Source organism: Mya arenaria, chromosome 5, assembly GCF_026914265.1.
Source record: "Mya arenaria isolate MELC-2E11 chromosome 5, ASM2691426v1".
NCBI classification, from domain to species: domain Eukaryota; kingdom Metazoa; phylum Mollusca; class Bivalvia; order Myida; family Myidae; genus Mya; species Mya arenaria.
In genome coordinates, this window is record NC_069126.1 from 13,372,593 (window position 1) to 13,398,305 (window position 25,713).

Sequence of the window (25,713 nt, forward strand, 5' to 3'; positions counted from 1 at the left end):
TGCCATAACGAAAGAACCGGGAGGTTGAAAAACAACGGATCCCCCCCCCTTAAACACGTTAACTACAAACTGGCATACATTACAAAAAGTAGCTGGAACTTTCATTCCTACCTCAGTTTATTTGCTGATTGGGACGCGTTTTTATCCAGACGTGACGAATTCTTTTTCGCGATATTTTACTTTCACTTTCACAGACATCTTGATTGCGTCATTCCTCTGTAAATCCCTGTATGTAAGAAGCTTTTTCATTGGTCAACACTCCAATCGCGGTAACAGGCTATGTACGTATAACATGATGCTGGGTCAATCAAAGAGTAAACATTAGCGCGAAAAAAAAATTCTGGGTGTGCAATTATTGAGTTTGTGTTTTGTTGTTATTATTTTTCGTTAAGTTATTAAAGACAGAAAACGGTTATGGATATGTACTTACTGTTTCCAAAAGTATGACTATAGCATGACACGTACTGATTCCAGGTTAAACCATTTAAATGATCATGATATTACTATGTATTAAGAATGAATTCCTAAATGATGTAATGAAATTTTGGTTATTGTCCGATAGTAAATCGAAATACTTGGTCCGATTCGATTCGTATATCGATAGCAAATGGAGTCCGATTTTAAACACTAATATATACATCTGAATAAGAATGCGTTTGAGATTAGCATTCGTGTGTTTTAAGTAATAAGGGGACATATTGTGTAAGTTACGTGCTAACCTCTGAATATCATGCATACTACTATCACAAAAGTAATTCTCAAATATAAACTTGACATGACTGCATAATCACACACTATGAATGGTGTATATACATGTACTGCAATGTTTTGCTTAATAAACAGGAAGTTTAAAACTAAGCTCGATGATAAAAAGTATTCATCTGTAAATACTAGACTAACTGATCTCATAAATAACCATGTGGAAGTATTATGGGGTTATAGGGTTATTTAACTGTGATTAAACTTTTTTAAAGATATGGATTTAGCTGCAATGCTGTTGTTCGTAATGCAACTAATTTTGGGTAAGTCAAAAACTCTTCAATTCAATTATAAGCATGTGACAAACATTAAAATGCAGTCAACTAGCAATTGTCATATACTGTTATATATATGTTATGTTAATAACTTAAAAAATACTCTTTTGCTGAACGGGCGTCGTGGTATAGAAATAATACTTGTCATAATACTTATTGTATCAACTACAGCATTGCATCATATTTTTACTCTATAATGTAAATTGAATTGATCCACATATTCGGATGGCAAAAGCTTTATCCTAATATACATATAAATGTAAACGCTACAATTATATTGGTACACTTAGTCCCACAACAAAACGGCGACAATACCAATACGATAAACCCTGACATTTTGTTTTATTATTTAAACAGTTACGAACAATAATATACATATGCCCGATTAGGAAATCCACCATGTTCAAATATGCTAAATTGTCTAAACAAAATGACCTATATTTTCGACTCGGCTTTTAAGATTTGCTTTTTTGTTTGTTCCGATTATATGTATTTCAGAAGGACCCGATTAAACAATAGAAATAACTTGAGTTGGTCTATCTGGGTCTAGTTTTCCTATCGGACATTCCAACGTTCATAGGGAGAGTTGGGCACACGGTTTCAATAATTTTGCCTTTGTAACCTAAATCAAAAATGAGCTATCTGGACTATCGTGAGCTCGTAGAAGAGTAATGATACCTTTCATAAATTTCAAATGTAAATTTATGATGTTTTAAATCAAGATAAATTTGAACATGTTAAAACTCAACAAAACAAATACATGGCTTTCGTAATTGTAACTGATTAGAACAATAATCATGAAATTATATTAAATCTTTATCGACAGAAATAAATTCCACTTGGCAAATTAAACTCGACTCAAAAGGTTTACAAGTAATACATTGATTGATTTCATTAAAGTGATATTGTTCATATATTGGTGATCAATTATATAATTTGCTCAAACAGTCAAATTACCCAATTAGGACAAACCATTTTAGTTATATTTTGATCGGAAGTTATATTTCATTTCTCTGCAAAACAATATGGCTTAACTTGTTTTTGTCATAACATTCTATAATTATTACTGCAGAGTTTATAAAGATCGTTCAATCGAAATATGTATGAAATATGATAAGGGGAACTGATGCTTAGATGATGTTAAATGTGTTGATGCTATCACATAAGTAGAATACATTCAAATGTTCATGTAATCGTGACAAACACATTTTGATGTTTTGTGTTTCGAACAGTCTGCTATGCTTGGGTTTTTTGAGACAAAATCTTGCAAATTTATTAAACAAAATGCTTAAAGAATAATGACAGAAATATTTCATATTTGTTCTTCGAGAAATCATTTAATTAACAGTCCAATTAAAATCATTACAATTTCCTCTTTTTTTATTATGGAAGTAAATCCATGTCTATGCATTGCTTAATAATACTTAAGATACAAGGGACAACTTTAGTACATGTACAGTTAATATAGTTTCTTCTGAAAGGTGCTTTATGAAAATTTGATGTCACTGAAACTTGGATTGGATCAAATGTCAACTACCCTCAGTTCGCCATTGTGAATTGTGTGTTCGACCAACATAGCCGCCTTCCTCAAAAGGCGTTTATGTGGCATGAAAACACACAATAAATAATCCGTTTTATATTGAATAATCGAACTTTTAAAGTAAATTGTGTAATTTGTTATGCTTGTTTTTTTTTCTGAAATACACATATCAATAAACAAGTATGATGCATGTCGTATTTCGAATAAATCGACTGTTGTTGTCAATGCTTTACAATATTAGGGTTTTGCATGTAACCTATTGCGTGTAAGTATAATATGTGTATTGGAAAGATAACCATTGTTTTGCTATTCACTGTCACTATATTCTTTTCGGAAACACATCTACCAATGGGATAAGGGTGTAAAATCTGACAATGATAGTTGGTAGAGTTGTTTCCATAGGATATCAGTGATTCTAAGACATTGGTTTAATATATATATATTTGCTTTATTATTTACTAACCTTAGTTATGTTCGATAATGTGATTGTTATGATTCATTTTAAAGGTTTGACTCTGAATCAAAATGATGATTTTTGCTACATGTTTCAGTGTGTTAAGAAGTTGACAAACAAATTCGAGAAAAATAAAAAAAAAAATTTTGTTAGAGTAATCTATTTGTAAAACCTTCTTAACATTCAAACGCAAAATATATTTCTTTGCAACACTTAAAACAGGTTTTTTATACCAAATAGCGTTGGGTCGGCAAATGTCTCCTTTGATAATGAATTAAATTTACTTCAAATTTAAGGTCAATTGTTTTGAAGAAATCCAATATATAATCAATTCGAATAACATACAGAGCATAGGTGTTTGTTTCGGTGTTAGATAGCAATATATTTCACCGAGTGAGCCCCACTGTTAAAATGAACGAGTGGCTGTGCCACGAGTAAAATATTGACCTTAATGTGTTCGCGAGGTGACTAACACTGCAATATATTTTTTTTATTTCACACTTAATAATCATACAAAGATTTAGTTAATTTATATCAAATGCTATACCTCGTTTCCGATTTAAAATAACCATGACGTTTTTTTGGGGGGGTTACACAATTGTAATTTAGCATTTCTCAATTTCTATTTGTCAGTAAACATATATCTCTGAATGCTTGTAAACAAACTGCATATTGCTTGCGTAAAGATATATCGCTCTCGACCTTCGGTCTCATACGATGGATTGAACGCAAGCTACTTGAAGTGATAAAACCCCACAAATGAACCGACATACTAAGCATTCCTCATATAAATTGAAATTTAAAACAAAGCTCAAGTGTAAGAAATCAACAGCCACAATTCAAATATAACATTTACTTTTTGTTTGTGATGTGCATAACATTTTTGATGCAATCGGTAAATAACTAAATATACATTCATGTCTTAAATATACGTAATGTACAGATACATTTTATGTTTAGTGTCTAGAACGAGGCCACTCATACGTTCTTTGAAAAGTGATAAGTCTTACACTACATGTGTTATCGCTAATGACCTTTGGAAGAGTTTTATATTATTGTAAGATGTCACAAAAATGAGATCTGAGTGTGCTTAAATAAGTCTTCAAATGCATCGTATGTTATTTTTGTTTCAGGTTATGTGAAAGCCCAACCAGTTGTTTCTCCCTCCGGAACTGTGAATGTTATTGAAGGGCGAAACTTTACACTGACTTGTTCATATGAAAAGATATCAACGGAAGAAAGTAGCTTATGCAGATGGGATGAATTTGTCAACCAAACAGTGACTCCTCTTGTAAAACTTTATCTCATGTATGAGGACGGCGAATGCACCAAAATATACGGAAACGACAGTTTATATGGCTATACGTGCCTTGGAAATAACAAATATGAGATGACAATTTACAATGCCCGTTATGATGTAAATCATAATTCCAAATGGCGTTGTACACAATATCACAATAACCTTTTGGTGGACAGTACTTATGTGACAATCAATGTGAGAGGTAAGGTTATCTAAGAATTGTACACATTTTGTTTTTCAACAGTATCAAATTAAAAAACTAATTGCAATGCTGTTCAGCAATTGCAATATATATTTAACGATTCACAAACGCCGGTCACATAAAGTTTAAATAGGTTAGTAAACTGTGATAGGCTTATTTGCATTTATATCTGTATTGCTTTTATTCGCAATCAAGGCATTTTAGATATGTTCAGATACGCACCTAAATTAATGGCAAGATCGTTCAGTTCAAGCGCGTTTCTGTGGATAAAAAATTAGTGTAACAAATATTCTGACCTACTATTCGATTGTAACTGTAACTTTTTTCTTCTTCTTCTTCTTCTTCTTCTTCTTCTTCTTCTTCTTCTTCTTCTTCTTCTGCTTCTAAATGCCGTACCATTAGTCCAGAAATGACGTCGTTAACAATTTTTCTAGCTGTTCGCGCGCTGACTTAGATTAGATTACAAAAAAGGCCAAAGTTTTAAAGTAGTGAACGGTATTTCGTTTTCTCTACAACACCACAATTACAATTTGATCTCACTGATGAACTACCGTAAAACGTAAATAAATTAAGTGTTACAAAATCATATAGTCATCATCTTGTTTATATCATCACTGGCTGAGCAACACATATAATAAATATTCATAAACATATATAAAATGAACACACATCGAATTGTGTCCTTTGAAACAGCTTGCCATAGCATCTACCTGCACGGAGAAATGCTATGCTTGTCCTGCTTATTTTTACATAGTTAATCAAATAAACGCGTTGTTTGCGCTTTTATATTTCTAATATTGACAGTTATAAATATGATTGTAAAATATGCATTACTTTGTTTGTAGGCGAAATATTTAGGTGAAGTTTGAACCTCAGATGAATCGCCCGTGTAACATTAGAGTTATGTTACATTTTATTAAGTACGATTGGCTTATTAATTATGCAGATTAAAACCATAGTCTTTATTATGAAACCATTTTTAGACTGGAGATAGAGGTAAAATTGCCAGATAAATCAACCCCATTTAGATCAATATATACTGATGGTGAAATAATTTTCGTGTTAAGGATTTAAAAACGTAACACAGTTCTGTCCCTTCCTCTTGACAATTGGTTCTATATTTGACTGACACATCCAAATTCGCAAAAGTATGGTTCAAACTAAGAGTTAACTTGATATGTTTTGTTGAATTTTTAAACCATAAACTGATTTTCTATTACACATAACTCGTAAATAAATACTCAATGGTACATACGCTTCATTAACACATTGCATTAAATCAAAGTATGTACCAACTCATGACATACTTTCAATCAATCTTTATAGAGGAAGATGAATTGTTTGTGATTTAAACGTCCTCCCTCAAGATGATGGTCTTTGTGTGCTCGATATGCTCCTTTGCCGGCATTTTATTGATTATACGATAATGATGGCGTTCAAGAAATGTGATTTTCATAACATATGGGGTTTTTTTAACATAGAGGCTGGATAAATTTCAACGTTGTTGACTTATACGCATGTCATGTATTGAACATTGTCTTTCACAACATGGTGCAAAACGTGTAGTGCACCTACTCCCCTCGTGAATAATTTAAATAACGCAAGTTGTTGGTGCAAAGAATTACTTAAACGTTGTATATTCATCCTTTGAAAACGTACCACTTTTGTTTGCCAAACCGCACAAAGTATAACAACTTTTAACTTTGCTAGACCGCAACACTTTTACTTAAATCACCATAATTGCTAGTTACCCCCACAATATCTGCCCGTGAAAACAACTACTAAACATAATTCACAAACTCCATTTTACCACATTTTCCTCGACTTTATTCAAAAGTCTTGACCACATAAATGAAATATTTTACTTGCTGCAATTCTACAAATCACAAAAATAAATCAATCTCGAACTACCCCAAACCCTCACGCTTATGACCTTGGAACTCTTAAACATGAAACCACCAAGTATCATATTGGCCATTTACAGTCCATGAGCGATGAATTCTCAAACCAGGTTAGACCGAACTTCCAAAACATCACCCATGGTGGACACGACCATTACCACACAAAGGACAGATGTATACGATCTTTCATTGATATGACTGAATCACCATCCAATGAAGAAAGTCCTTCAGCTTGCATAGCAATAACAAGCATGCAAACGTTTGTCAAAACGACCCAAACCAAATATATTCTGCTCAACGTAGACATGAAGCCATGACTGTTTAACCATAGCCCTGTCTTCTGAGTTTCTTTGTTAGAATATCAAAAAACAACCTTAAAAAACTGAAACAGATTTCCGTGGTTCAGGAACATTTGCGACATCCAGTCACCACCAGCATTAAACGTGGAATCCATTTGACCTTTCATTCACTACTTTGTTCACTTTTAAGGGCTAACACTAACATAATTTTTAAACTGAAAGCAAGAAAACTTTTTAAAACCGACCTTTCCTTTTTACTTTACTTTATTTTTACCACGGTGTTGGATGCTTTACAACTGTTTCTTTAAACGTACCTCTATCAACCAGCTACATGGCGGTGTTCTGCACGCTGTCACGTCAAAAATATCTCTTGATGACTTTCTCTTCTACAGCACATTTGCTTTAAACTAAGCATAACTCTTCACAATGGCACGAAATAAAAGGTTGAAATAGATTTTAATATTTTTTTTAATTATTTCCTCTGGACTGCTAGATTTGTTTTTTATCGAGGTTATCAATAACGTCTTTCACTTTGGTGTCGGACATGTAACATAGTTGGCTCCGTGTCTTTTAATTAAGCATCTGAAAAATTCAAATTTTGATCGTCTTCACTTGTAGTAGACAGAAAATATTCATTCATCGAATTTGCTTTTACCAAGCGGCTATGCAACAGTAGGGTTTTAGCTGAAGATTTATGGAAAGGTTTTTTATATAGTATATTATGCACTGTGCTGTTTGTGGAGTTTTGTGCTGTTGTTCCATGTTTCTTGTTTATGACTTTCTGTTTTTGTGTTCTATGTCTTTGGCGTTTAGCCAGTGCCATTAAACGGGGTTTATGTTAACTTTTGGCTACTGAGCTTGTTTCTGTAGTTTTTCACATAAGTATGGAATGGTGCTGCACCTTGTCCCTCATTAGAAGCATCCTTCTGCCCTCATGGAGATCAGCATGTGTACTACTACTACTACTACTACTACTACTACTACTACTACTACTACTACTACTACTACTACTACTACTACTACTAATAATAATAATAATAATAATAATAATAATAATAATAACTTTATTTATAGAAGGTAACACATTAAGACATAGGCATCATATTTTAAACAAACATAACACACGACTCATTTACAATGTGCCTTCTGAAAGAAACATACACACGCACACACACATAAATGCTTAGAATGAAAACGCAAACAATAAATCTATGTTATTTCAAAAGGGTATGTATTAAAATGTTATACGAAAACATAAAGAAACATGAATATAATACATTAATAATAACATCAATGCCGAACAATATATCAATTTGTACCTAAAGGTTAACAAATCGTATCATTAAAATTTATTAACTGAGTAAGTAGGACAGTCACACATGTATTTAACACCTTACTCGAGATATATATAATGTAAAAAATAGTACCCTCCTGCCTTCATAGAATTAAATGCTTAAGATGATAAAAAAATTATTTTGGTTTGATTTAAGCTTTAGATATTATTACTTCACTTCGTACATTTTTTTGTGTTCAAATTATTTAATGCCATACTCAACGTGCCCTTTTCTCCCTTAACATCCTATCGTTGTGAAAACCTAAAAAAACTATAATATGAAACTCAATCATTTTGTTTTCCAATTTACTGTACACTTTGCATTGTTCATCATATAAATGGTTGTATTCCTTATTCCATATATTGTGGCCACTTGTGGCCATGTGGTTTATTCGAAAAAGTGGTGCTTTTTTAGCGTATCATTATTTTTTGCTAGCTTTCTTATTGTAGAGTTGTACAAAGTAGATTCGATAGATAGGTTTGGATGCATATTTCCGTTATGCTAATTGGCATTTCTTACTCGACCCGTTGCCGAATAATCTAGAGTAGGGCCCAGTTATCAAGCCGGGAGCATATCTGGATCGGCTATTTAAACATGTTACTTTATATATAAATTGTGCTAAATTATGAATGCGTTTATGCTGTCATTCATAAATAATTTGTCATCTATGAAACAATAATTCAACACAGATTTGTACTAAAAACGATCACTCAATTAAAATGCAATATGTAAGTAACATGTAGCCAACATTGCAATCTTAACGACTACATATTTGAGGTCACTAACTAAACTAACTTTTAATCTGGGTCCCGACAGTTTGGATAATGGGCGTTAAACTGCCTTTAAGACACTGGTGAAATGGCATATTTGATTTGTCAGCTTATACAAACACAAAAACACAAAAAATGAAACCTTTTCATATTGGTCATAGGCTATAATAAATAAATTAAGATTCCATATATTCAATAGACTTGCGAAATGGTATATTTTATTTATCATCTTATACAATCTCATCATTCGTAAGTATTCGCTTAAGGAATATAAACATTTAAAATCAAAGAAACTTTACAGAAATAAATAGGATTTTGATGTCACATGGAGGCAACTGCTGACAAAAGAATGAAGTCAATATTGAGGGTAGCCACTCCAATCGAATTCAACTGTATGGGTTGTTTCAAACGGAAGTAAACGTGTTTAAATGAATTACCTCATAAGGTGATAAGGTGAAGGTATCCGAAAGTGGGTTTCAAAATGTAATAGATAACGATCCTTCGGTGGACTTTTAAATCATTGAGTGTGGGCTGAATCTACAACCTTATGTAAAATTATTCTGAAAATATATTCATGAATAAAAATTTCAAGGTGTAGAAGCACGGGTGAGTGGATTTCCAATAACAGGTCTACCGATACCCCTGAATGGACAATTTATCAACATTATGATTAACAAATAGTTCTTACGCTGCCATACGATTATTATGTAAGTGATTCATGATATAAAGTATTAAACATTAACACATGTATAAATATATAACCGAACCGTATGAGCACTGTGGCCACTATTAAACAAGGCTAGTCAACCGGGGTCGTATAAAGGGGGGAAAATGACGTCTGGAAGAGGGCGTTCGTTGCTAATTGCCTCAAATTTACCCCTTCAGCTAATAACCTTGCCTCGGAGATCATTTCTAATCCAAGCAAACAGTTTGTTTCTAAAACTAGGTTTAGTGAATATTTCCTACTCGTTTCAGCTTGCGAGGTTCAAAACTGAGTTTCTCTCACAGGTTGGTCATTATGTCTTAAATGAAAACTTAAAAAATAGTAAACTTTATCATTTCTTTTCTCTGAATACTGACTTCCGGCCTGATTTTATCTTTTCGATGGCCTTTGGTGATGTCCTTGGGGAATAAATGGTTGCCGACATGACTACATGTGCCTAAAGAAGTTTACTGATATTTTCTCAGTAACGGTTTGTAAATTGAAATTAAATACTTACCGTAGGCATTTTTCACCAGAATGATGTGAGCTAACACCTATATACCGTTCGGGGTCCCATGGTAAATACTAATTCAATGCTGTGAATCCATATGATTGATGGAATTTTCCAACTGTACTTATTTCTTAAAAAAATCAATACACATGTATTTTTTTTTCTTAATCTTGTTGAAAAAATCCTTCCATTAGTTGGTGACACGCAATTTGACAATGACATTAGAAAATAACTAGATGATCGTTCCAGAAGAAGCATAAAAAGGCTTAAAACACTGACTATATCAAACATGACGCTTACATTATATAACAAATTTGCGTAGTATATTCATCAGGTTCAGTACTTATATTGTTGTAATAGCTAACGACGGAAGAAACATAAACCAGAAGTCCACGTCTACTTACGTCCACTTAGTCAATAATTAATGCAATTGTCTTTATAATGCAAGCGCAAACTCCGATGTTGACCATGCAAACGTTCTGCACACAAGTATACATGAACACAAAATCCCCCCCCCCCAAAAAAAAATATATTTACATACAGATCACTGCCAGAAATAACGGCGACGTGAACATTAATGGTCGTTTATAGTCGTTGTAAGGTAACAATTCTTTCGGAGACCATTCGTGTTAGTTAGTACTTTCTAGATTAAAAAAGGGTTTAAAAAAACAATGCCATATATTATGAGTTTGAAATTATCACAATGCTTTTTCTGTTCATTGTATGTACACATATTAGGACCTTCCATCTGAACAGAAAATGCTTGTTGGTATCGTGCTAAATATCATTATGTACAAATAACTATATAAAGACAATGTAAGAATGATATAATGCAATGTTTAATAGTATGTAAGGGTATTTCGTGGAGGTAAGCGAATTTCTAGAAGATTTCCCTTACATTCCTAACTTAAGGCAAAATCAAAGGTATATGAATATGACATCATAATTAAATAAAAGCTGTATTTTTAACAAGGTTGAAACAGACGTTTCAGAATGACGTTTCGGGACATAGCTGAGCGCCTAGAAAAATGACCGTTTAAACATCATTGTCTTTAAATAGATAAATAAATAAATTTAATGCAATTTGGAAGTTTAAATGATATTTTTATTGTCGGACTCGGGTTGAGAACATGTTTCGGATACGTTGATACAAAGCGTTGGATAATGATATAATAACAAACAAAAACAATGTTAAAACATTCTTATATAGATAATGTACCAAACTGTAAAAAAAGTTACACAAGAAGAATCCAGCCGATGAAAGGCTAGATAATAGTACACTAAAAATCCCATAAAGCTTCCCCGTGGTGTTTGTGTAATACACGATTATTTTGAAGAAACTGAAAGACCTTAACATGTATAATGGTAATTTACCTAGGGTATTAAATCAAATTTACTTATAAAAATGACAGTTTTATTGGGTTATTATTAACTGTTGCAGTATTCCGTCCGTATTTAATGTCGCGAGGATAGCCTCCACTTCGAGATCGGGTACATAATCACTCGGAATGAGTAGTTAACAAAATGAGATTTGCCTATGCTTACTGCTATTGTGAACTAGCAAATCGATATGATTATTACTGTTTACTGCTAAGGGTAGTTTCTTGATGGGAAAACTGATGAAACAAATCATACTTTCATGTTGCACGATAGTAAGACCGTGTTTGTTGACGATATTTTCTGTTTTCTGCATTTCAGTGGGCATCACCGATGTGGTGTTATTCCCGGATGGCGACCCTATTAACGTAATAGAAAACTCCGAAACGTCATTGCTGTGCCGAACGTCTGGCGGGTTGCCAGGTGCAGCAGTCAGATGGTTCATTCAAAGGTCAGGACAAGTGAAAGATTTAACCTCGCTCTCTATTGGCACGTACCAAGAGGCGGGTCACCTCAACGTGACACTGAGCACACTTAACTACACCGCGGTTAAATTTGACCACACTGGTCAGATATATTGCAGCGCAAACAACGTAGGAGAGGAGAGCATTTCTGCAAAACGATATTTAAATGTATTATGTGAGTATATATTAAAGATACACTTAACACATTAAATGTATTTGTTGAATACTACCTCAGTTATCAGGTTGTTGTTAAGCAAGCAGCGTTGGAATGGAAGCCGTTTATTCGAGTATAAAGTTCATGTGTATACTATGCAAAACTAACCCAAGTAAAAGCTTATCACAGTGATCAGATATATTGCACTGTTAGCAACGGTGAGGTAGAGAAGAATTTCATAAACCCATGTGTGTATTTTTCATGAAAACTATTACGTTTGCTTTTTCAAAAGCAGCTTATAGCAAATGTATGTTTCTTAACATCAAGCTTGAAGCTCTTAATAAGGCTTGTTACAAAGCATAAAAATATAAAAATCATGCATTACGTCGGGAAAATGATTCCCATTTTATTTGAGTGTATCCATTAGTTTGTATATTTAACATTTATCGCATGTTAATGAAATATTCATGGTCTGCCAAATCTGACATATAACTTTTTTAAGACCTGAATTTTTGGTGCAGACAATGATTGCATACAAATGTTAGCTGTGACCTTTTCTAAGGCCGTCTTATCCAAAACGTTTGTCGCAGATTGTTCAACCTTTATTAAGTCAGTTTATATGACGAAACAGGATTATATCCGTACAGTGTGATTCCTAATGTTCGCTATTGTAACATAAACATAAATTAGATATAAAAAAGAATAGATAGGCCAATGCCCACTACACTCATAACATTTCCATATCTCTATTTGTATTGATGTAGCTCATTGAATTTTCGGCATTCATTAGAAGTCAATTTCTTATAGTTTGTGTTTACTGCTACCTTTGACATGCTGATATTTGAGAATAGCAAATCGCATGGATTTCTGACCTTTGGTGATGGAGGAAAGACTCAAGGAACGAACAACATTCACTATAGGAACAAGAGGGGAGTAAGATACAAGCAGATGAATACACACGAACATATCACGGAATAGTTTGTGCTGCCTTAAGTATATAGGAAGTATATAAGAAACGCTTTTAATGGGACTGCAAAATGATGTGGGCGATCCGGACGTCAACGGACACTATTTATACGCCTATAAAGATATTACTGGACAGAGTTGACCGCATATATTGACTAGTGGGTCAGTAAATTTGATGTGTGTTCCGAATGAAGACGCCAACCAACAATAGGGCTTCATTTGTCACCAGAAACTTTACTTACCCATTGAGGCTAATCTGTATTAATGTTTTAACCCGTCAACCTTTGAATGGTGAAATTGCGAAATTTTGGTATTGACCGAGTGGTTCAAGATATTTGCAGGGGCTTTTCCACTGAAGAATCAGATCACAAAGGCAACTCTGGAGGCCTGATACAAAACCCCTGCAATCTGATCAAGGAGCTTACTTCCAGTTCGATTGTTTGTAATATCATTGGTATGAAATAAAGCAGAACTACTTCCTACGACCCTATGGGCAAATAATACTGAGAATGTTAGGGAAACTCGTGTCCGGTCAGAAGCACGACTAGCAGTTCTGGAAAGAATCTAGATGACATGAAGAAGAGCATTAAACAATAGTTCATGAGCACACTGAGAAGGCTCAGACTGACCAATACAAGGTTAACGTCAGAGCAGCAAAGGTGAATATAGCAGTGGTAAGGACACTGCTTTTAAGGGAAAGCACACGATTTGGGACCGATTCGATTAAGATATTGATAAGGTTATAGAAGACACAAGAGAAGGTATCCTTGTAGTCAAAGTGAAATATGTGCAGACAAAGAAAGTGAATACGCTACATAGAAACTAATAAACGATAGAAAAGGAGGACAGAGAAGTATTGAGAGCAGTAGAGATCGATAACTCATCAATAGAAAAGAACAGGGGGAAAAAGATGCACTACAGGAGAGGAGTAGAGGTGACATTGTAACAGTAGATGAGCAGGCACACTTAAGCTGATACTGATAAACGATAGACGTATAAATAATGCATAAAAAGCAAACAGAAATATTAAATACGTAGATTATATTTTTTCAAAAAAAAATGTACAAATCAAACTTGAAAGATAAGGAGCATATAATCAATATGTTTATGAAACTGGCTTAGACCTAACATTGACTAAACGGTGTTATTGTATGATTCCATAAATCATATTTGCATAGTAAATTAAATATATAAAAAGGAGGGAACTAAATATCAACATAAGATATCGTAGAACAACGTGTTGAACTATATGCTGTTTTGTCTTAGATATGAATACAACAATGGTGTAGTATGTGCCTGCTAAAAACAATAGACAAGTTTATTACAGTAAACGCCGAAAAAGTAGGTGTTCACTGATTGACAGAAGAACTTCCGCCTTCGTTGTGAAATTCAGTATCAACTGTTTGTTTTCTATTTTTTTAGTAACAGTGATCTTGACCTTCACCCAAGAGATCAAGCAATTCCATTGATATCAGTACCAAACGGTTACCTATTTAAAGTAATAGTGACATTTACCTTGTCCATATGGGCCGTAACCCATATCTCATGAAAGGTCTCCAAAAAGTTATATATACCAAGTTTGGTCACAATATGTCAACCCTAGCCTAAGTTATTTAGTACTAACTTATTTTTTTTATTTTAAGTAACAGTGACCTTGACAATGACCATGAATCTAGGCGCCCCAAACACAATCTCATGAAAGGTCTCCATAAACTCTTCCTATAGATCAAGTTTGGTCACAATATGTTACACCTCAATCAAGTTATTTGATATCATGAGTTTGAGGTGAGTTTGACGCGATCCTCCCGCTAAACAACGACGTACGTCATTCTAAAAACCGGGTTTATATAAAAATATGAAAAGTGCTTAATATATCATAAGCCAAAATATTGTAAAAAAGAGAAAAAAATATGATGTTAAAGTCAAGGACATCAGTAAACACGCTTGGTAAAAGATATCTAATTCTGCCCAATTAATGTATTAAGTACCGCCATGTTTAAAGCGGGAGTTGCAAGCTCCGTTCATGTTATCAGCGTATGAAAGAATGCATTGATAAGAAGCAGTAAGACAAGTGCGCTATTAAACGCAAAAAGCTTTGGTTTTCAGTGAAGGTTCTGATTCGTGATATGTATCAAAGGTGTATGTAAATTTACATATTAAGTATTAAAGAAACAACGAATATATCCTTACTATTTCATCAGAGGTTTGATAATGATACATTTAACAGAACGCATAGCATCATCACTCTAGTGAACAAGAAGGTATTATTAAGATAGTGCATGTCTATTAATCCTTTTATTTGTTTGTCCATGTAAGCGATAAATATTTCAGATGGCCCGATATCGAGGAATTTGCAAAACGTGAGTAAGGTCCACGGAGAAAACTTTGTTTACCAGTGTTTGTACTTACCGGGCAATCCCCCAACTGTTGACTTTGAGTGGACGAGGTCGGGAACCGGCGTCGCTTGGGTCAAGCAAAATACACCGAATTTGACTATCCCAAACGTGCAGCGCAGTGATGAGACCACTTACACGTGTAATGTGTCCAGTGTTCTCCGGCCCACGACGACCATACAGTATGATACTGCAACATTTCATCTTAATGTATTTTGTGAGTATATTTTGTTCTCAATATTAACCACATCGACATAATTGTTATAGCTCCTGTTTAATTGATTTATGCAGTTTGCTGTTATATTTTACATAGAGAGTGCAGAAAAATAGGGAGTTATGAAAACGGTATGGTATACGCCATTCTGATATATTTTTTATATATATTGTCATCAGCTTTGAACAAAACAAGGTTTAGACAGATGATACACGTAACAGACAAACAAACAGTCTAACACGAGATTGATGTAGTTATGATATCCAAAATACCTTTTAAATGGCCTTACGTGTAATACACAGTAATACTCAGATTATAAACGGTCAACATGCCATTTGTCAAGTATAATCTTTGTTTAGATGGAGCTGAACATTTGGTCTTACAACTCAACAACATTTCCAACGCATCTGTAGAAATTGAGGAACATTCTTCAAACCATATGCGATGTTTGCTAGAAAGTGACCCCGGCTCGGATATGGCTCTTACAAAAGACGGTAAAACAATCATTACAAGATCTGGTGTACATCAACTTACACATGACCTTCAGGCTGAATGTTCGGACGCTGGAGTGTATACATGTACAGGATACAACCAGTATGGGGCGGCGGATAACGCATCACTCCACTTATTTGTAAAATGTAACTCTGTTATGTAAATATCATGGGTGTTGACAGGTTAATCCATTGTATCATGATTTTCTTGCACGGTCTTTTATCAAGGTATGCTGCCTTTTCGTATTGTCCCTGTTTAAAGAATGCTCTTGGGTAATCGCTATGTTATCAAAATTGTAAATAGTTCTGCATTTTATAGTGTCTCAACTCCAAAGGGAATTTGAAAATTTATGTCGTAAATAGCAAAGGTTTGTATCGTTGCAGAGGATTATTTTGAAGGGTTGACGTGAACTAATTTCCAATGCAGTGAACATTTTAAACATACAAAGACCACCGACATAATTATTGAATGACCCTCGTACGAAAGCTTTTGTAAGGTTAAATGCTTAAAGTCTAGGGCATCTTTCTTGGGTAGCTACACATATAATTACAAGTAGTGGTATTTCAACCGTTTAAGCTTCAATGCGTGTCATTGATGTTACCGTTGTATTACTAATTTAAGTGTTGTGTTTAACCCCTATATATACGATGGGTAATCGAAATTAAAAATGACTTTTTAAATAATTTTCGAAGGCGGTAATTCCGGTGTTCCGTGCTAATTATGTATAATTTTGTCTACGAAATAAAAATCTGGCAGTTAAAATATTACAGTGTGATGGCCAATCAAAACGGAATAGTAGATCTCCAACAGTGCAAGCCAAAATACGCAATCTTATGCGGTAGTATTCATAGTAGTCTTCATATTGTAATGCTTTTAATCTTTGAGTTAAAAAATCATGATAATTCATCTGCTTTTAAGGATACAATTTTATGAATCGTTGCCACTTCGTATTTATGTGAAGTTTTTGCAGATTTAGTGTTCGATATAATCTGTGACCTCATCGATGGCCCGCTTAAAAGGATCAATTATAGATTAATGTATAAAATGTGAGTTCACTTACAAACAAAATAAATATACAAAAAGGCTAATTTGAAGAAGGACTTGCTGCTCACAAATTGGCATATGTCGTAAACAATTTCCGACGTAGAGAAAACTGTTTATGATTCATCCAAGATATCTGACGTCAGTTCATAGTGCAAATTCCGTCACAAATAAGGTCCTGTTATTTTTAGATTACCGTTTTTGGTAAAATTAGCAGAAACGCCTGTCTTGGGTTCACGCATATTTATACCAGTTGTTCTTTTAGGTTCCGCGAGGCCTTCCGCGGGAGTGACGGTACAGCTTAACTTCACCGCCCGTCAACACGAGAATGCTACGCTTTTTTACAAAATAGTCGCATATCCAGTGCCAAAGCCTTCACAGTTTGTTTGGAAGCGGTGTACGAATAGAAGTTCATGTGATCTATTGCCGGAGGACTTTAACAAATTTAAAATTAACACAGTACGTCTATCAAGTAATTTAACGGTGCTTGACGTTCAGATCGAAGATTACGGAATGTACCAACTGTCAGTTTCAAACGGAGTTGGTGATAAACTAGTCGAATGGTTTCAACTTAGACCCGTCGGTATATTTATTTTATATATTTTATTTATAGATTTTTCTTTATATGTTTCTGATTTGTTCTTTATTAAAAATGTATTTGTTAAACATGACTTTCGATATCTAAATGAATAGGCAAATATTAATTATCGAGATATGTAATATGTATCTTACATTAACACTATTTTGATTTTTATCTATGATTACGACCACGTGTGGTTTAGTAAATGCAGTGGTAAGTAACAAGTCCATATTTTGGACTGTATTTGGTCATATATTATTCTGTAAATAAAAAGAAGATTTGAATTTACGGCTTCAATCGTTTTAATTACAGAAAAACCTGATTCGCCAACGGACTTCCACGTCATTCAAAGCACCATAAAAATGACAACTGCTGTAGTGACATGGATTCCCGGATTTGACGGTGGATCTCCTCAGGAGTTTCATATTTCCTACGGAAAACTAGTTGATGACAGCGGTTATTTCAATAAAGTTGTAAAACACGATTATACAAAAATGATGTATTATACACTTGAAGATTTAGAACCTGGAACCGAGCACTTTGTTTCAATCTTTGCGGCAAACGAGGAGGGTTCTACTGACTCGATAAACGATACTTTTCAAACACTTGGCCGTTTATATGGTGAGTTCATTTCCCTTGTTTATTTCAAAAGTGCTTTTTGTGAATAAACGGATGTAACTTATGACATGGTACACAAGGTAATAAATCAGCGGTCAGTGATTCGAGACCAACATCAGACTAATGTGTATACATGTGTTTATGAATTCCCGTTTCAAATATTGATTTTAGATGGCTTTATTGGGAAATACTTTTAATATCAATAATAATTTTGTTTAATGTTAATATGAGTATTCCGAAAGAAAAACGGATGTTTCATACTTTTATGTAAATTGAGGTACACAGGGAAGCAAAAGCTATTCGAAATTGGATTATATTTAGCTGTAGTAAAGCATTAAAAAGGCATCTTTCCAACACACGCCTCAAAACAACATAAACTGATTTTACTGATTTGAATAGAAACTCCTTTATTAAAAATGCTAGTGTTTTCGCCTTTGATTGGTCAGCGAGGCAGAAGGTCTCTAGTTTTATTGCCAAATCTTACACAAATTAATTCAAATTCTAAAACTATGTGTTCACATAAATATTTATATTGATTGTATATTGGTAAAAAATCAGGAATTTAAACAATATTAAAGTACAAAATTTAAAAGTCAAATGGCCGAAACAGCTATCTCTTGGTATGACACATCGTTCCTTTATTTGTAGCTGACATGCTTTAATGTCAAACATACATGCAACTTTGCCTAAATGGCGTGCTTTGATAAAAATCTGAAATTGTGTTATGTCTATGTCTAACAGACAAGCTATTTTGTCTAACATACACGCTGATATGTATAACAGACATGACTGTAAATGTGTAACTAGCATGTTATCATGTGAGACTGACATGTTATAATGTACAACTGACACGTTATCATGTCTTAAATATATGTCGCCAACATTTATGTTTTTATGTCGAACCGAAATGTTATTATGTCTAACTGACATGTAATATGTCTAATCGAAATGTCTAACGGATAGGATCTTTTATATTACCGACATGTTATTATATCTTATTGACATGTTATTATGGATAACCGACATGCTGTTATGTTTAAATGATATAATTCATTACTGACAGTATGACTGCTAACATTTTATTATGACTTACCGATTTGTTTTATATGTCAATAACTTAAATTATGTCAATTGAATATGTGTTGTTTTTTTCTAAATTGTGTTTGTTTGTACAGTTACTATGTTATATGTTTAATCGACGTGTTTTCATATCCAATTAGCATGTTGACCTCTCTGATTGAACTTTCCTAACTGACATATCATTATGTTCAATTAACAAATGACATTGGATATTTTGTCCAATTTACATGGCAGTATGGCTATTAGACGCCTTGTCCACAGAGCATGTTAATCCTTCCTATATATGTAAGTGGAATTATGTCAAAATATCATCATGTTATTGATTGCATTATCAGAAGCATGTACATGTAAAACTGTTCGAATCGATGTGGCATTTGCTGTAAAAGATGATGGAAAATGTTAAGGTAAATGCATATAAGTTCTTATCATACTAAATTCAAAACCGACTGCATCTCAACCTAGCTGGCAGAATCACTTCGAGATGTCTAAACAATAACATGTCTTATATAATCATATACATAAATATAATAATAATAATAATAATAATAATAATAATAATAATAATAATAATAATAATAATAATAATAATAAAGCAATAATAATAATTATAATTATAATACTGATAATAATATCCAAGACCTTCTCTCTCCTTTCCAAATAAATCTGAGTTTGTCAAGGAATAACATAATGAGCTCAAACTTGCTCTTCAATTTCACGAAAACCGTGCATATTTTTTCAAATTGTTGAATTATGAAGAAAATCAAAAAGCATATCTGTCAGATATAATAACATGTCAGTTAGACAGAATAACATGGACGTTAAACATAATTATATGATAAAAATGCATACTGATATGATGGGTAGAGATGATAATATACTAGTGACACATTGATCGGTAAAAAGAAATGTTTTTGAAAAACCTCCTGTCGTGTCGATTGTGTTATGTGTTGTTATCATTGATTCAATCTTTAGATTTTGTATCATTATTGATAGAAAGTCAAAATTAAATGAAGTTATTGAACATTAAACTGAGAATCACTGCATTGTAAATATAATACATATTTATATACTTTAAGATCCAAACGAGACTAATCTAAGTAATGTCCCTGTTGTTGGAGGGGCGATTGGTGGAACTGTTGGAGCGATTATTGCCGTAGTTGTTGCCTTTGTCATTCTCAGACGAAAATACTCACTAAATATCAACGTATCTCTGAGTAGGAAAAGTGGTTTGTATACGTGATTTCGTTGCTTTCTGTATAAAAAATAAGATATTAAGTATTACGTTTAAAGAGTCATTTTGTTTACACGGTTTAAAACATCGAGAATACCATTTACGCAGTCGCTTTTAAATTTGCTACTTTTCCTTTTGTACCTGAACAGGCCAATTTATCCGTACCTCTGTATATCATACATGCAGTGAGTTCGATTCAAAATGTACCATGTGACTACGCACTATATATGTTCCAATTTCACTCAGAAGCTGTCGACTGATTTTCGTTATCTCTTTCAATCTGTCTTGCCTGGCCTGTCAAATTACGATTTCATTAGAAACTATGCCTTATTTGCTAACCGTGTACAATTTTCTGTGTATGTACCACATACAAAGTAGAGTTTTACTCTTATCCAGTTAATACATTTGCATTATTTTTTAAGTTTGGCTAATATTTATTAATATAACCTTTTATTTGTACCTAAGAAAACATACAGGTGATTTAGCCTTTCATACATTTATTTCACGATACTTAGAAAGCCATAAACTTTATATTTACACAGAGTGTAGATATTGTACATAGGTCTTCTTTAGTTTATGTTTAGATATGTAATCACTCCACTGCTACAATAAAAGCAATATTCCATCTGTTTTTAAAGGATTTTAATTAAATTCAAATCATTTTTGTTATTTCAGCTGATCCTGATGCGAAACCCGTGTATGTTGTTACAATTCCGTGAAGAAAGCTTTTCTTTAAACACATTGTTTTCCCAAACTATTCTTCTACCGCATGTTCTGACAAGGAACTAAGTTTTGCATGAATCGTACGACCTTATATTTATTTGAAATTTGCATTCCTTACAATTGTAAGTTAAATTTATCTGGTAGATATATAAAACCAGAGATGATTATTGATATGAAGCTTTTAATAAGGTAATTTAATACCTCATTATACTTCACTATTTTTTTGATAGCTAAAACTTAAAAAAAACTATTGCATGATTGAAATTAAAAATTGTGTTTCAATTGCTAGGTCATGTTTGTGATATTAAATGGTTTTTGAATGTGGGCAGATAATTTTTTGTTGTTACATACTTCGTCTTCAACGATTCCTTTTCAATCTGGTTAAAAAAGGCATTGAGAACACAGGCGATTTTCACAACAACTGTGGATTTAATATCTTGGAGTCAGGCTAATGTATCGTTTCCCTTGTCCGTTATTTCAAGCACGCAATCTGACTAGCTGCATGTACATTATTCTTAGATCCGATTAAAACAATTATATTGACTACTTCTGCTGGTGCTATTTATTATATTTATTCTCAACAGACATTATTTAATAGCCGTTAAAACACTATGACATATTTTAAATTTAGTAGATTTGTGAAAGATTTATTTTCCAATTTAGTTAAACTTCACATATTTATGCTTATAAAATTGATAAAGTGGCAAATCGAAGTTCATATCAGATAGAGGAAAGGAAACTATATTGTTTATAGTTAGGTAATGATTGGTCAATCTTATATGAGGATATCATGATATAAGGATGAATTGCCATGAGATCATGCTGACAGTCGGCTTTACGCTGTTTATATATTGTTAGTTTGATTTGTATTTTTTAAAAACAAAGTCGTAGACTCGATTTTAACAGTTTGTAAGCCGACATTTAGCTAATGAGCAAAGGTTTCAAGAGTAATCCGCCTCTGGTTTTGCATGGCTGGTCGCTGGCAGTTCATGGCTTAAAGCCTGTGTTAGCTTCCGTGCTTTAGTGTGCTTGTTTGATATATTTCATGTATTTCTTTGCCGGCTACACGTCATCAATCAGTTACCTGCTCGTCTGGTATCGAATGTTTTTGTTGTTGTTTTTGTAAAAACGAGGTAAAGCTAAAACGTGTGTCGAGTTCGAAATCGAATATCTAGCATCAAATTATATAAATCTTTGATAAGTTGTCCACAAGTTATTTTTCTGTTTGTATTCACATTGAAAATCTTTAATTGGTTAAAAGTTATCATTTGATTAATTTCGACCAATCGATTTGCAATGAAATTTAATGTGTGCCTATATCAAGTTCACAACAGCAATTGGAAACGATTTATTGAATAAAATAATAACTTCAAAAGTGGAAACGATTTATTGAATAAAATAATAACTTTAAAACTAAAAAATTTATGTGACTGTTTTCTTAGAATAATTGCCATAAATGGAAATGGTTTGAGAAAGTGTTTTTTGTCTTTTTTCATAGATCTGGTACAGACAACCCCGGATTTAAAGCAGCCCATACGTACGAGGAACTGTCCATGATAACAGTTTCATCTGTTTACGATGAGCTTAGTAAGTCAAAATTTAATATGGCGTTTTATCTCGTTTCAATTTATGTTTAATCATTAATACGGATGGCATTTGTACAGGACCTGTAACCACATTGTTCGTCAAGTCGCGTAAGGAGCGTACTACAGATATGTTTTCAACCACTGGACTTTGATCGTTATAGTAATGTTGGTTGTCATTGTTGTTCATGTGTTTATAACTGCATGGCACATTTCTGTTATTAACTAAATTGATTCAATTTATTATGTGTCTTGACATGGTCTTTTGATACGCACATTTAGAATATATTGAATTTCGACTTATATTTATACACTGATATACATTTATGACGATTTTATCTTATCATTACATTAATTTTCAGAAAATGATGACAATGGGTAAGATAAAAGTGTGAACATAATACTTTGAAACTGTCTAACGTTATAACTTGCATAGTTCAGGTATTCTTATAATATATATGATGAGTATGAAAGCTATGTAAAACGTTTAGTGAATTTATTTTTTAGGTTTTAAGGAATAAAGGTATTTGCCATTCGACGCAAACATTACAAAAAAACTAAACTTTTGAACATGCTTGTTCCTAATTATCGCACCAAGCGCTTTATTTATAAACAAACTATTGTGCATGGTAGTATGTCTCGATATATGTGTTCAGCGTTGGCTTTAACAGGGTGACTGGATTTGCCTTTAGTTACATGCTAGCATCGTACATATAACAGCTAATACAGTAAATATCTGCTTAAAGTTTCCCGCTGATTTGATATTGTATATTTACCTTGGTAGTTGTTTTGGCTTTGTATATTCTATGACCAATCTTATTCTATTTATGTTTACCATGAGCATGCACACCTATCCATCGCGTTGTGGGTAAAATATAGTTAACGTAATTATTTCAGACCTGACAACTCTCAGATGAACAGGCCATTGGACGAGTCAAAATCAAAGTCGCATGTGTACTTCGGAAATGTTAAGAACGGTATAATGACTATATACATTTATACAGAAGGGATTTGTTATTGCCAATTCGAGTGGACAATTTATAATTATATAACGATCTCGATATGCTGGAAGTCAACCTGATACAACAATTATGATAATATTTAAAACAAGTTTTCTACAGACGTAATCAAAAAAGAAAATTGTAACCACAAAATATTTTGTATCTATTAAAACGTACGTTAAATTTCACAGTATCTTTTTATGGTTAAATACCTCGATATACATCATAGCATTGTTACATGGTATGAATAGCCAATTTACAGCGTTGTTGTTTTTTGTGAATCCTTTCCATGTGTTTACAGATGATCCCGTTTACAACAATACTGTGCTGGAGAATGCGGGGCAAACATTTCTTTTAGTAGAAAATTGAAAGACTGACGCCGGTAGACGATGTTACCATTGATTTTTTATACAATCTCATTGTTTGTGCCAGCGAAGTATTCAATGACTTTATATCGTCACTACAGCCAATGAACCAGCAAGTTATTGACAAAAACAATATTTCAACAATATTACAAAAAAAATATGTGATTTATTACATTTATAAATATATGCAGTTGTAAGTATTTTTATGAAGTCACACAAAGAACAAGATATTGTGACAGGATTACATGACGGTAAAGATAACCTGTTATAAATTCCAGAAAGCCAAGATCCTATTGACTCTAATCACTTCAAATGTCAACATTTTTGTATATTTTTGTGAAATGAACACGATGCGTTTATGACATTATTATCTCTTCCTGGGAAATGTACGGAAAGGAATTATCAACATAGAAGCCCTTCTTTCTTTTACAATGTCTCTAGTTCTCAGTGTTTGTGAAATTATAGATATAATTGTCATGTTTATTAGCTCTCTCTCTCTCTCTCTCTCTCTCTCTCTCTCTCTCTCTCTCTTATTGGAGCTGCCTCTATCGCCTTTATTTCGTCATGCCACAGTACTGTAATTACGTTCCGGATAAAAGTGTAACCATCAGTTTACACTGTTTCGAAGCAATATATCAGGACTTTAGTTAGGTTGTTTGGATAAATGCGGTCCGAGCGGGAAATTAAACACACACGCCTATGGGAATCTACTGATTGAAATCGACATTAGTTATTACCCTTTTAGCATTTTTTATCCGTAAACACAATGTATTTTATAACTTGTGAAGCACTACAAATTAATAAAACGCACCAAATTAAGCACTCAGAGTGTAACATTCGCAAAAACAAATCCGTATGAGGTATCACGAACCCAACACATCACTGAAAAATGAAAACCGATAGCTTTTCCCAACTTACTCTCTAGTCATATTATATATTAGACGTGCCATCGTAGCTCAAGCATTTGTGATACCATTATCAAACTTTCCCGCAACTCAAAATTATATCATGAACCTAGCATTTATTGAAGTTGTTTTCTTTACCAATAAAGGAAATAATTAACACAAAACATTACACGTATTTAATAACATAAGTGTATGTATTCACACAATATAATGTTTAACACAAGACCACACTCTCGAGTACAATCGGACCAACGAGAGTGATTGATATAATGTTGTAAAAACTTGTTTCACAATCGTTGTAAAATAAATATGTTTAAACTAAGTATTACAAAACAATATGAGTTCATCTTCCTATTCACCATACTCCACAGTAATATATAGTATCGAACGCTGATAAGCCACAACAACATTTCGCTTGTATTCCCAGGTCGACCCATTGTTTCTATAAACAGCTTAGAACTTAAATGTAGCACTTAAC

The 25,713-nt window shown here is 33.2% G+C and overlaps 1 protein-coding gene and 1 long non-coding RNA gene across 2 annotated transcripts; both read left to right on the forward strand.

The window, feature by feature from the left end:
• The first annotated feature begins 893 nt into the window (after positions 1-893).
• On the forward strand, positions 894-23,346 carry LOC128235453 (nephrin-like). The gene is made up of 11 exons (XM_052950275.1): positions 894-1,022; positions 4,162-4,530; positions 11,747-12,064; positions 15,341-15,619; positions 15,976-16,254; positions 17,415-17,732; positions 18,042-18,350; positions 20,504-20,653; positions 21,334-21,355; positions 22,880-22,968; positions 23,327-23,346. The coding sequence occupies exons 1-11, from the start codon at positions 977-979 to the stop codon at positions 23,344-23,346; spliced, it is 2,199 nt and encodes a 732-aa protein (XP_052806235.1). The 5' UTR covers positions 894-976.
• Positions 23,347-23,796: 450 nt separating this feature from the next.
• On the forward strand, positions 23,797-24,689 carry LOC128236201 (uncharacterized). Its single transcript, XR_008261287.1, has 2 exons — positions 23,797-23,941; positions 24,267-24,689. It is a non-coding gene; the product is annotated as an uncharacterized LOC128236201 (long non-coding RNA).
• Positions 24,690-25,713: the final 1,024 nt, after the last annotated feature.

Bases quoted from the DNA above. Each gene is read 5' to 3' on its own strand.
- LOC128235453 (XM_052950275.1), top strand. From the start codon at position 977: ATGGATTTAGCTGCAATGCTGTTGTTCGTAATGCAACTAATTTTGG. The intron at 15,620-15,975 runs GTGAGTATATTT...ATCTTTGTTTAG, and splicing joins ATTTCATCTTAATGTATTTT to ATGGAGCTGAACATTTGGTC. The intron at 22,969-23,326 runs GTAAGTCAAAAT...ATTAATTTTCAG, and splicing joins ATCTGTTTACGATGAGCTTA to AAAATGATGACAATGGGTAA.